Source organism: Aquila chrysaetos, chromosome 4 (genome assembly GCF_900496995.4).
Source record: "Aquila chrysaetos chrysaetos chromosome 4, bAquChr1.4, whole genome shotgun sequence".
Taxonomy (NCBI): Eukaryota; Metazoa; Chordata; class Aves; order Accipitriformes; family Accipitridae; genus Aquila; species Aquila chrysaetos.
The window spans coordinates 66070906-66084890 of NC_044007.1; the positions used below are offsets into that span (position 1 = coordinate 66070906).

At 46.4% G+C, this 13985-nt stretch overlaps 1 protein-coding gene across 3 annotated transcripts in view; it reads right to left on the reverse strand.

Moving 5' to 3' along the window:
• RIPOR2 (RHO family interacting cell polarization regulator 2) overlaps window positions 1-13985 on the reverse strand; it is a 69636-nt gene that overhangs the window by 31201 nt on the left and 24450 nt on the right. For all 3 annotated transcript variants that reach the window (XM_030011878.2, XM_041123029.1, XM_041123028.1), the window contains exons 2-6: window positions 3838-3964; window positions 2440-2595; window positions 1737-1815; window positions 1495-1518; window positions 266-319 (exon numbers count right to left, since the gene is read on the reverse strand). In XM_030011878.2, coding sequence (XP_029867738.1) covers window positions 266-319; window positions 1495-1518; window positions 1737-1815; window positions 2440-2595; window positions 3838-3964 — 440 coding nt within the window. The remainder of the gene's footprint in view (window positions 1-265; window positions 320-1494; window positions 1519-1736; window positions 1816-2439; window positions 2596-3837; window positions 3965-13985) is intronic.

The following is a 13985-nucleotide window of genomic DNA, read 5'->3' on the forward strand; positions in this document are numbered from 1 at the left end:
TTTTCCCAGCAAGTGCCTGACCCTGTGTTCTCTCTGTACCTAAAAGCGGGTGGGAGTGTCTCAGGGCACGGCTGGACCTTGGGGGCTACAAACCACGTGGAAACCCTTTCTTTGGCTTCGACCACCAGCCCATAAAATACTGAATCTGGGAGAGGCATCGTCAAGGCAGCTTCCCCGGAGCAGAAGGGTAGCAGGAGACCAAGGGTTTGTTTTCCTAATAACACAGGAGCAGATGCAGAAGAAAGATGATAGGAGCGCTCATTACCTTGCTGATGTGGAACTCCAGCCTTCTCATGTATCTTTCGACCGCTTTGATTTGCTGAAGGAAAGGAAGAGGCAGAGGGTGAGGCACATTTAAATAAATCAGTAAGACACCGCCACGCTAGCTCTGCTAGTCTCCATGAATCTGAGAAACTCCTTAAAACACACAGGGTTTCGTTGCCCATGAATCTGGAATTAGCTGTCCCACCTTACTACCATTAATCTGCTGCTGAAAATGGAGCTCACTGACGTCTGTACCTAATATATTTTTGAACAAAGAAGAGTTCTTCTTCGATGGGATTTCCCTAGTTTTTTGAATTCTTAAAAAAGGAGAAAAAAAAAGATCAGAGCTTTTGTAGCTCAAAATATAGTGCCCTGGTTTTCACTGGGATAGAGTTAATTTTCTTTCTAGTAGGTAGTTATCTCAACACATGAGTTTTACCTTTTTTTTCCCAACTCTCTCCCCCACCCCACTGGGTGAGGGGAAAGTGAGCGAGCGGCTGCGTGCTGCTTAGTTGCTGGCTGGGGTTAAACCACGACATATAGTATTTTCAGTACTTTGAAAACCTGTATTAAAATTGATTGGGGTTTGCATTTCAAAATCCATTCTCTTCCTCAGCAAACTGTTTTTGACAGCAAAACCAAGCTTGGCATTCTGACTGAAAAAAAGCCAGACTGGTTCAGGAAACATTTTTGAAAGCTTTCCTTTTGTTGCACTCAAATTTTCCTGCGGGGAAAAAATATTTTCAATTTTTCCTTCCCCAGAACTGGCGGGAGCAGGGATGAGCCGGGGCTTGACCCGGCTCCCACAGCCACCCGTGGCAGGGCAGAGTTGCACAAGGCGATGGATTTCATGGCTGGCAGCTGACAGAAATAGGAGGTCTCGCTCCTCCGCCTCCCTCCTCCCCTGGCAGGGGTCTGCCTCCTTCCCTGTGCCTGTCCCGGAGCCAGTTTAACTCGACAGACCCCGGGAAAGGGCTGACGGGGTAAGTTTGATGCCGGGTTAGTGAGCATAGCTGGCCGGTGGAGGTGCCTGGCAAGTACCAGAGCCCTTGGGAAGAGGAAGGGAGCGGGACTTCTTCCTTCGCAAATGCAAATTGTCAGGTAACTTCTCCCTCAGCGGTGTTGGCCCGGGTGGTAGACCTGGCTGTGAGAGGCTTCCCGTGCCAGCTACGTACACTGTACGGATACTAACGCTTCCTCGCAAAACCAGTGTCAAAGGGAATAACGTACCTTATCTAAATCGTACAGGACTCCCTGCAACAGAAAACACGAAACTGTGATTAATTTTGCAAGAGAACAGCACCGTGAGAAAGCAATGTTTGTCAGTCAATAGAAATCACAAACAAGACCAGGGCTGGAAGGGAAGAAGAGTATCAATGCAAACTCCTGATATCCCACTCCTACCCCCTGGCTGCTCCAGCACCTCGAGAAGGTTCCTGTGCATCCGCACGATGAAAAAGCGTGACACGTACCAGGCGTGAGTTTCTTTTCATGTCTTTTAACTGAGTAGTCAACTTATCCAGCTCTGTCTGGTGAACTTCCAGATACTCGCTGTAAACACAAACCAGAGAAGGGATGCATGAGCTTTGCAGCACATATCAAGCTGGCTGCTGACCATCCTGAAAGAAAATCTGCCCAACAAATGGCTTTCCTCACTGGATGCGTTTTCAGACAAAAACTCATTTACGTTGATCTGTCCTAAAAGCAGCTCCCTGCTGCCTGTTTGGGAATAAATAGGAGCCACTTATTTAGCTGTGTGTAAGAGCTCGGTGTTCTCCTTACGCTGAACAACCAGTTTCAAGTAAGCTAATCTGCTGCTTAATTTAGGGGCTGGTGCCTTCCAATTGCTGCTCTTGTATCTGGCTGGTAGAAGCCCCGTTATCGTCTGGGATGTTATCTTAAGGGCAATACAAGCCTCTGATAGGGATCTAGGAAATTTGGAGGAAAAAAATGTTGAAATCCCAGCTTTTGGGAGCTTTCCCAGCAATTGGAGTGGAAGTGGGATTCTGCCCCGTTTCCCATACAAATATTTCAGATCCTAAGTCTTACAATCCAGACTCCAAGAGGTATATTTTCCTCTCCTATGATTAAGGATCCCTCTTCCTGTGATATGTTTCTCTAGGCTCTAAAATGTCACAGAAAGCTTCAATCAGCAAGCAGAATAAAGGCTCTTACTCCAGGCCATGCTTCAGGGCTCGGTAGACCTCTTCCATCCTTTTAGGCTGGGGCTCTTTGGGCGTGGTGCTGTTCTTATGGCCCAAATTATGCATTTTCTTCACCTTTGCTTGGGGCTTCTTGAGTGCAGAGGAATTTTCAATAAAGGAGTTACACCTGCAAAATGAACATTAAAGAGGAGGAAACCCCTATAAATCATAATGATCTCAAAGGAGCGTAGCTTGAAGAAATCTTCTGATATTATCTCTGCTAGCAGAAACGAATCTGCTTCTGTGCCTGCCAGTTAAAGGACTGCATTTGTTTACAGGTTAAGAGGTCTGAGCAGCCTGGGACATGCGCTGTCAGCTTTTGATGTGCCAGTTGCCTTGCCGAGATATGAATGCTGGTCTGGAAACACCAGGCTGAGCCTGAGGCTCATCAGACATTTCTCTGTCTTATACCATGCCTGTCCCGCCTCACGTTGCTCAGCCACAGCCATAAAAGGGCTGAGCTACATCCAGGTCCTAAAAACAAAGGGGAGCCCAGATAATCTCAGGTGTAAAGCCTGGGGGCTCCTAAGGAAGATTGGGGCTTGGTTAAGAGCGTGTCTGGAGGACAGCATCACGCTGCTGGTCTGGAGCATGGACCATAGGTAGCTCTGTATGGCAAAGGGAGGACAGTTGTGCTGCATATAGGTGCCTCTGGTGACTCTGCTGGGGGTAGGTCAGCATCTACCCACCATCCCTGACTTGAGCTGACAGTGGGAAGTGACCCTTTGCCTGCCATTCCTCCTCGATTACTAACTGGTGGTCGGGCGCTCGGAGACTTTACGCAAGTTAAAATTAATTGTAAAGCAGCCTCTGGGGGCATCGGGGACCGGAGGACTTGGTAAGCGCCTGACTCAAAGTCCTGTCTAGCTAAAGGGCGGTGCAAGAAAAGGCTCCGCAGCCAAGCTCTGCCCCGTTTCCAGCAGGACATGAAGGCAGCCCCGCAAAGGAAACAGAGTTCTTTTGAATTCATAGCAGCATGGCAATGAGAAAACTGTCTCTTAGGTAGCAACGGTCTTAAATCGGGGGCGGTGGGAAGCGTACCGTGTTCCTGCACATTTCACATGTTGAAAAGATCGCTGTGCAAGTTAGCAAATTAAAATGATTCTCCAAAATTCTCTCAGAGCTCTGAGACATGTGAGGAAGCCCTGCATTAATGGGGGAGAGGCAAACAGGCACGTGGTAGCTAAGGCAGAGGGTAACAGCTTAGTTATACAAACAATACGTAGAGAGATTTTAGCCTAGAAGGCTTTCTTTGGCAAGTCAGAGAGAAGGCAGTCCTCTCTCGCTTCTTTTCCACCTTCACCCCCTAAACCCCAGGGGCTCCTTAGGGCCTGATTTGGAAATTCCCCTTAGAGAGCACAGCACTTGCCTGGAGCGTCTCTCCTGAAGCCCGCTGAAGCCAGCGAAGGACTGGCTTCTAATAATCCCATTAGGACCTCCTGGAGAGAATGAATGTGATCCTATTGACATGATTTCGGGAAGCCTGGAAGATATTCCTGAAAAACAACAGAAAGCAGGTCAGCGACGATGGAGGGTGAGAGGCAGGCGGTGAGGCAGGGACTGCCTGGTGTCCATCAGTCACGGTAAGGGGCAACTGAACCCCACGAGGGGCCACGAGCCAGGGCACAAATCTGTTTGCATTGCCAAATCGTCCTGCCTCAAAACCAAAATTGTCCTATTTTCACTTCTGACTTATGGCCCATGGTCTACTGAAAATGTGCCAGAGGCACAAAGAGGGTCTGGATGTGGGACTAGAAACCAGATGCTTCAGCGTGATAATCCCAACGCCATCCCCGATTTCTGCCATGCCTGGCACGCTTCTCCCCCAGCCCCGGTGTCCCCATCTGCTACATCAGGGTGTCCTGGAGATTATTTTGGGAGTGTGCAGAGCTCTTAGGGGGCTCTCGCCATCCCCGTGAAGTGTTATTACATACATTAAAGCAAAAAAACCAGGGTTCATTTAGCATGAATCAAGTCCTGCAGCTCCCCTTTGATCCTTGCTCGTTTTCCCCGTGGCTGTTCCCGCCTGACTGCTGAGAAGGAAGACACGGTGGGTGTACGCGCAGCCACGGCGTGCCGTGATGAGAGATGGATGCTCTCTGCCACGAGGAGAGGCAAGTAAACAAGCTCCAGGCACCGTATGCTCTGCGCTTCATGCGTTCAGGAGAGCTCAGCACCCCGGGAGGAAACACTTGCTCTGTGTGTGCTCATTTCCAACGCCCAGCTCGGCATCTGCACCAAACTAAAGTGGTTTCAATCCACCCGTAAAGAAATAGCAAACAAGTGCCGTGGTTCACAATAGCTCCATCAGCTTGCTGCTGCCACAAGGGGAGAGAGAGACATCTCCCCCTTCCTTTCCTCCTTGCTCCACCGTTTTCCACGTCCCGGCCCCGGCGCTCGCTGCCCTCGGCAGACAACAAAGCAGACTTTTACGCTGCCTCAGTTTTGTGCTGCTCTGGTGAGACGAATGGCCTCACCGAGCCGTCTGAGGAGCGTTACGGCCAGCTGAGGCCAGGCAGCAGAGCAGGGAGCGTGTGGGGAAGGGGAATGCTGGAGAAGAGGGAACTGGTCCTCAGGTGCTGCCAGGGACCAGCTCCTCTGTCCCGCAGGATCCATCCCCTCACTGCCTCCTCCCTTCCTGGGGTACCAGCACGACTGCTAACGCCGTTCCACTGTGAAACGGATTGAGAAACTAGGCCAGCTTAAAAATAACCTGACAAAAAACGAAAAAAGAGATTTTTTTAAATTTTTTTTTTTCATTTGTTTTAAAAGTTGGACCCAGCATGCCCCACACCCCCAGTCCATTTCACTCCAACAGCTGGGCCGAGGGGTGAGCTTGGTGCAGAGGCAGGTTGGCATGGCAAGGGCTGGAGCTGCCTGCAGGCGACGGAGCTGATGCTCTGCGAAACCACGACCTACGGGGCTGAGGGGGTGACCGAGTTTAAACCACCCTCTCATCCCCACACACCAGCAAGGATCACGAGCGTCCAAAAAAGCAGCCACTTGTGAAGGCCAGAGATTTGCAACATAAGCCTTCGCAGCCGAACGTACTTATTAAAGATAAGCACCAGAGCTACGTGGTGCTTGCACGGCAAACACTCACTGGAGAAAGCAAATACATGAGGAAACGTTGCGCGCCGTCCAGTTATGTTTAATTTGTAGTGCTAAGCTGGCCAAATACTCTTTGAGGCGGCAGTAGGCGCCGTGGCAAGCTACTGCTTCTCCGTGGAGAGGACCGCATTGCCCCAGGAGCTGCTTTGTCAGGAACGTGTCTGCAAGAGCTCTGCCAGAAATACTTCTTCCAGTCCCAGCGCTGCCAGCGCTACTGGTAACGTAAAGTTTTCTCTATTGCACAACCAAACCAGTGTAAATCTGTATGCTTTGGAAGCAAGGGTTGCCCCCTGTGACTTGACGGCCCTCAGAGATACCACCTGGGCTGCACTTAGGGCAAGTTTTCTCCTCCGCTGTGGTCAGCAGATAACGCTGCTCCACCATTTGTGTCCGCGGCTGAGCCCGGACGCAGCGCCGAGCCAGTTTAACCACAGCGAGGACAAACCCTTGGGATAGAGAAGTCGCTCTCGGGCAGACCAGGGCCGTGAGCACCCACGCTGGGCAGAAACTCACGGCCAGGAGAGATGGATGAAGGGGAGAGGGTAGGAGCAGGAGGGTCTTGGGAGCAGCTGCTCCTCGTAGGCTCAGGAGAAACCGCAGCGAGCACAAGCTTCGGCTTACTCATACAGGGATAAACATGCTCCAGCCACAGCCGGAGATACTTGAGTCTTTGGTCAATGAGAGCCCAAATTTGGCCCTACACTCACCCCTGGCTCCTTAAAGCTCTCAGCACACCTCCGCAGGGCTGAGCTCTGCTCCAGCTTGCTGACACCCGGCACTTGGCAGAAGCCACTTTGCAGCTTTCAAGGTCAAACCTCGCATCCCTGTAGACAGTGCAGCGTCTACCCGCGCCAGCTGACATCTAACAGCTCAAACCCCACCGAGAACCAGCTCCCGAGAGACAAAGCAGAAACCACCCGATCACAGTACTCTGGGGGTCTGCGCAGCAAGTTCCCTTTGGTTTTGCAAATAACCTTAAGACGGTTAGGCTGCACGATCTATGCCTCTATTTGTGTACAAGGATTTGCATTAAAAGTTGGGTCCAGAGTGCCAAGGAGCAGAAAATCCCTTGCAAGTGTTCAGCGCTCGCTTGCATCGTTTGACAGGATGATTAACAGACCCCCCGACAGCATCTGGAGACCTCTGAGGGTAGAAGCTAAACAACACTGACAGTCAGAGGTAATTTAACTGCATAAACATCAGCCATTCCTCAAAAAATAACAGGAATAAAACCAAACTTGAAGTTGGGTGCTAATCATGACCACGTTGGCTATAAAAATGTAATTACTTTAGATTCAAAACTCTTGTCAAAATGCTAACATCTTCCACATGATGAATATCTTCTGTATTAATGTGAATGAAAGATGAATGGGTTTCGCTCTGAACAAAATCTTTGTGTCCATGTGTGACCGTATCCAGATACACTGGAAGCGTTTTGGTTTTCTTTTCCTTTGGGGAAACTTAAAAAATTAATAATTTTGGAAAAAGGATGTACTTACTTATTTTCTTTATTTTGCTCAAGCATGGCTTTGCAATGCTTTAGTAGCTAAGACTTTCCTCAAGATACCAGAAGGAAGTGTGGAAGAAGTGCAATTGAAATGCAAATTGAAGACCTGCCTGGAGCTACTTTTGCTTTACTTTTGCTTAAAATGGTCAGAACTCAGTGCCCAGATAGGCTTGTGCTCTCTCTATATATTATATATAATCTTGGTGATTAATGTATGTTTAATTTCTGTACAGAAGAAAACTGTGATAAAAGGAGGTAACAGAGTCAGAACTGATGAAATCTCCCAGTTCTGTTCAGTTACTTTTCAGTTTGTCAGGTTAGAGGTTGACTCTACTGTACAAACACAATCTGTTTATAAGATTTAAACTTATATTGCTGACATCTTAGATACTTCCAACTGACCTCACAAAATCGCACTGACTCTGCCTAGCAGCAGCAGCCCCTTAGCCTAGATTCACATAGACAGTGGCTGCATATGGGCACCACGTCGATAGATTATTTATGATACCTACATCTAGCAAAGACACTTTGAGTGATGAGTATTTGTCACATTGTTGTAACATACTTTGTAGAGAAGGATTATATTTTCATGCCTCTTAAACCACTCACAGGCCTCTGGGCTATCAACTAAATAAACCTACCTCTGAATTTAATAACACAGTTGTATTCTGATTATACTCATAGATGTAGTCACTAGTATAATTTCAGTAAGGCTCAGCCCACAAGGACTTACCCAGATCTCTGGCTGACCTGACCGGTATCCCTACAGATGAACACTACTAGGGGGATTTTGGTGCTAGTCCAATGTAGTGATCAAGTTTCTAAGTCTGCATTTAGTAGTTAAGTAAGTGATATAATGCTACTGTCTCCTAGATACAGTATACATTTTGGTCTCAATATAAAGCATATTGCACATTTAAAATGATATTAAATGCTTTTGAGATTCAAGAGATCCACCTCAGCAGTGGATGTAATGAGTATGCTTACATTTTTAAATCTATACAGCTAATGAACCACTGATGTTTCATTTTAAAAAGTCACCAGTCTGCTTACTGCTAATATAAGCATGCACTGTGTAGGAGCATAATTAATATAATTAGTACTGCCCGTGCTAAGTGCACGGCAGTTGAACGATGAGCCCATCAGTGAGTCAAGGGATAAGGTGAAATCCTATCAGTACTCTTTCTCTGCCCTATTCACTAATAGCTTGCAGCAGGGAATGGCATATAATTGACGATGTCTCTGTCCCTGGGGAAATAAAAGTCCCCTCTCCCAGCTCTCCTTTCAGTCTGGAAACAGGGAAACAGCTGAGCCTGAGCTAATGAGAGGGGAAGGGCCCATTGAGCCCATCACTTCCACAGGGCTGCCCTCTCTTCGTCACCCTCAGCATGGACCTCCACCTCCCGTAATGCTGAAATATTTGATAAACAGTGTGGACTTCGATCCAAGCTAAGAGCGGGGAAGTTCAGTCGGAAACACATTTGCTAAATCTAGACTGACTTTCACACAGTCCCTTTTTGTTCGCTTCTTCCCCATGACCAATCCGGAGATGGTATTTTTTGTTCACCACATATTGATGAGTGGAAGTTGGTTTTGCTACTCATGTGCTAGCAGCCATGTAAAGCTGCAACAAATACACGAGTGGTGATGCTGCCCTTGATTCCTCCTGCTCTCTCTTTGTAGCAGCGACGGTTATTGCTCTGGGTCTAGGGTTTGCTGTAGGGTGTTAGACAGCTGTCTGCAGCTGAGGGTTTGTAGAATAGAGGCTTCGAGGATACTTTGGGGTTATGTATAATCCTTGATTAAATGGGAACATGGGGTTGGACTCAATGACCGAAGCGACCCTTGATAATCCTGTTCCTATCTTATTTTTTTGTGCGACACATGTTTCAAGGCCCATTCTGGATCTAAGGAGCTGCAATCCCTACAGTGAGAGGGTTTGTATGTTGTTCCTTCTGCTGATATGTGGTCTGCAGGCTGCCCGTTAAAAATTGGCGATAATTATTTAGGTTAAGGTAAGCTGAAGGGGTCCACTAAACTGATGCAACTGGATGGCTGCAGAAGTCAACTGACTCTGTTTTGCACGCCAGGAACATTTCTTACCTGCAAACCTGGGGTATGCCTAACAAATGAACCGGTATCTTCTTGAATAATGAAAGAAAAGAATATGTTCCTCTGTCATCTATGTCAAGGTCTGCGTTCTGCTTGTCAGACTAGCTTACAAAGGTAAAAACTTTTAACTGCAATGAGATCACATTTAGAAGCATGCATCTCCAAAAGAATAAATCCAATAAGGGAAGAAACTGATTATACCCTAGAAGTCATGTCTTCTTCCCAGCCAGCCAATTCTTTCTGCTTTGCATTCATAAACCCAAAGAGCACAATTCAATTCTAAACTTACTCAGGCTCAGTTCAATGCTGAGCTCATTCAGTAGACCTTCGGCTGGTGTCGCTTGCTTTTGTAGCCTAAAGTCTAGTAATTTTTAATATTTATTTTCCAACTTCTTCCTTCTGACTTAATTGAATCACCCTGGCAATATGAGGCCAGCATGGCCAGTAGCCCAAATAAGCACCTGGAATTTATGGTTTCCATGTTCCCTAGACTCCTAGAAGGCACAGAGGCATGCATCTTGGATGAGAACGTAGACATTCTTGTGGATGATTTTTTAATATAAAAATTTGACAATAATATATGGGTAAGAGCACTCAGGAGCATTATAAAAACTTTCACAAGAAATTTAATTCTTGCACAAGAACCTTGACACTTTTAGGACAAAAACTTTTAGGCATTAGCGCACAGGCTCATAATTCCTGGATGTGTCAGGAACATTTCTGTGGGATGGGATCTCCTGGAAGCACCTTTAGAAGGGTGTCTTCTCTTGGTCATTAGATTACATGCATTACAACTTTCATGGCATATTTTATGCTCCCAGTGATTGGGCTGCTCCTCCCTTGTGCAGGGTAGCATTTGCCAGGGTTGTACAGACATGTGAGCTCCATCTGAAGAACTATTCTTGGTTGCCAGAACAAAATCACGTGCATTCGTTCCATCAAAGTCCAAGGCTATGAGATATTCCTAAATAGCAGCATATGGCTATACTGACAAGCACACTTCCCAAGCCTACATCAGCCGGTGAAAGGCCAGCAGATCTGTGAGCTTCAAACATTAATTTTAGCATACAGAAAAAGAGCCACGTGGGCTTACCAGCATGGCTGCGGAGAGCAGCATTGCACAGAGAGGGAGCTATAGCCGAGATGGCTCCCTCTCCTTCCAATGGGACATGTAGGAGCACCAGGGTCACGCTTAGATGGGCATCAAAGCCGTCGGTAGCCACGTATTCCTGCCCCAGCGCAAGGAAGCAAACTTCTGCCCCATCTCTTGCGGCAACAAGAATCTTAGTTTAACCCACCGCAGCTCGTCCTGCCCTCGCTGGCAGCCTGAGCTGGGTCTCTTCCCCCACCATGGACATCCAAGGCTCGCCACTGACTATCCAGCAGGATCTCTCTGAAGGCTTGTGCTCACTTTTCACTGATAGCTTTTCATCTGCGTCAGTGACGCCTGCAGTGATTCCTTCTTTTATTAATTGTATTTCAATACCTTCAGTTTGGGCGGATTCAGTTTTTACAATGCACAAAGAAGTGTTTATGCAACTCGTGCATCTTTTACAGCTCTACTTAAGCCCATAGCTGGGAGCTTTACTTTGTCATGCAGAAATCCCTGCGAGTGAGCACAAGGTGCCGTTACCTGTTTCTAATAAACGAAAACGTTAGCTTTGGGTATTTTGGTATCAAATTTTAGCTTTTGTTTCAAATAATATTTTTCCCAAGACTTCATACTAATCGCAAGACTTGTACTTTATGGTCTCATTTCCTTAAGAACATTTTTTATGTTGTATGTAAGGACATTTTCAACTCAAATGCTACAGTATTTGCTAGCTCATCACTAGACACCCTGAGCAGAAACACAAATTGTCTACCATCTGGAATAGCTCATGCTGTTTGTTCTGCTCCTCCTACCCAAACTGGATGAAGTACATAAACCTAAAAGCAATAGTAATAGTAAGAAAAAAGCTAACAATCCAGGTCAATAGCAAAATGGTAAAGTATACGTGGCTGTAAATGCATAGGACCTGATACCTGATGCTCCCACCGCAATATAGCTCCACAAATTCTGTAAGCATCGGTCGTTTTTCACACCAGCCTAGGTGCCAAAGTCAGCGTGGGGACTCCTAACTTCACCTTTTATTTTTACTGTAAAACATGCCTTTGGCTCTAACTCTCATCACCTCACTAGCACAGAAATAATGACTGGCTGTGGCTAAGGTAAAAGCAGCACCTCCCTTCTGTCTTGTACCACGATTAGCTTTCTTCCTGCCCTTTTTGTAGCTGGCCTTTCACCAGAGCTCTCGGTACGTGCCTGGTTTCCCCCACCGGAGACCCACAAACTGCCCTTTCCTCTGCTTAACCTCCCCTCAGAGAAACACCTACAGCACCGCTCCTTACCCTTGGCATAGCACGTGCCGAAAACGTAAGGCGAGGGAAATGCAAATGAGCTATTTCACCGTAATAAACCCAAGGAATATAAATTTGATCCTAAATGGCTCCCGCCCACGACAGATGGGTTCGTGGTAGCTGACCTCCTTTTTTTCAGTTCCAACATTTGTTTCGCGCTGGCAGCTGGAGTGACCGCGCGCACGAGCCCATGCGGTGCCCTCCCTAATGCCGTTCCCGTACAGCACTAGAAACACAGAGCAATTATATTCAGCTGGCATTAGTGTAGATAAGCAATATTTGGTCTGTAACAGTACGTATGAGTGTGGCTGAGGGATCAGAATCCGGCCATCTAATTAGATTTGACATTCATTCATTTCAAACCCACCCCGGTATGCAGAATTATCTTTGATTAGAAGTCAGCTCCAATTCTACTCATCATTGATTATTCTTTATGTCAATTAAAGATTTAATTAAAAACAAAGCCCCCCTGCTGTTCAAGTACCAGCAAATAATCTAAAGAAAAAGCATTTCTGAAAATCAACTGAAAATGATCTTCTCGTGCTTTAAACCCACCTTGCACCAAATCCGTAACAGAGGTTCAGCGTGAGTGACCTGTCCATGGAATGAATCACGCTGTCATTTCGGCAGCGCTACGCAATAGTAAAGGTAGAAGGCTTTGTCCTGTTCTGTCATCTATCCCTATTTTAGGAGATAAACTACAAAGAGCTATCTTGTGAGAAGCAGTTAGACTAGCAGGATGGAAAACAGGCTGTGGGAATTACTCTGTCTACCATCAGCCTGGCTACTTCTCTACCTCTTTTGGCATATGCCGCTGAACACTGCCCCATTGACCACACGCATTGGGTGGAATTTCAATTTCTCAGCTCAGGTCATAAAAAGCGATCAACCTACTCTGCACTTTTGCAAGCATTAGCAGTAGGGGAGGCCTGGGAAATCATGAGTGGTGCTGGCGGTCTCCCGTGCCCCTTCCTGACCAACATTTGGACGAGACCACGAGTAAGATCTGAGAACAAGTAGGGTAAGTCAGCCCTCATGTCAATACATGCAACTCTGGTGGGAGACTTTTGGCAAAATCCATGACGACCGTGAGCGGTGACCTAAATTTGTGTGTCAAGTGTAAGCAGCAGAGTGGCTTCACTTTCTCAGACTGTGTAAGCAATGAACATAAAAACCTTCTCGCTGGCAGGAGAGAAAAGCAGTGACCCAGCAGTGTTTAATATAAAATCACCCTTAAGAGTGCTGCTTTCTTTTAATACTTTGCACCAGTACTTCTGCTGTTTACAACCCTCATTTAATGCAGACGGCAGCAGCACGGGCAAGGACAGCAAGCCGAGACTACTACGTCTTTGCATCTGCAGGAAAGTAAAGGCATCAAGTAAACACATGTAGGATGGTTTAGGTAACCAGTGGGCTACTCTAGAAATTAGTTGGTTTGCTTCGGCCAAGACAGACAAACACTAGCTGTACTTGCTACCCACTCCAGGTACGCCCTAATATAAGCATAAGTGAGCTAAATTAAACAAATAGGACAGGCATTTCATCCCTGAAAGGAAAGTAAAACATCATTGTTGTCAAATCCTTTCAGTCGCTAATGAGATACAAACGCTTTGCTTCTCCTCTTTAAATACGTGGGATTAGGGTGACTTAAAATGCCTTGGATGTTTATATGATCATTCTACTTCAAGGGGTGTCTTAATGGCACATCGCTCACTAAAATGTTGTTGAAGATGCATCGCTGTATGTTTAGGACAGAACATCTTTAAAGCTGGACGTTCTTGTCCCAGATATGTGTATTGCACCAACGGATTTATTTAATCTTTTTGACACCTCACAAGTGTGGCCATTTCAAGAGCATTGCCATAAAAGTCCTGCGTTAACTTCATTTATATTTGGCTATAGCATGTGTCTGAAGCTTTCTTCTAGTACATCAAGCGGTTGAGCACTGTCCATGCACAACCAAGAGAGGCTGTCTCTTGGCTTCAGTTCATTTAAATTAAAAACTTGAATCTTGTGCTAGAGAAGATCTTATGAGCATGACCTCTAAAACTTTTATTTAAAATTTATGGCAGAGGTTATTATTCTTCTGGCTAAAATCTTTTCAATTTTAAAAACTCTCAAAGGCATAGGAGACAACTGCACATCTAATACCACCAATAGCCTAAACTTCCCCCAGACCACCGCCATCTTCTCTAGTCAGGATCATTAATGGAGCTGTAAAATGTAACTGGAAGAGATCTGATGCAGGATAAAGGGGTAAGGGGGCTCTGTGCTAGGTAAAGAGTCCCTGTTGGAAAAGCTTGTGTTAAAGATGCTGGTACTGGAGAAGAGGTCTGATGACCAACGGGATGCAGCTGATCAAAACCAGGAACCTCATTGCTATGTGC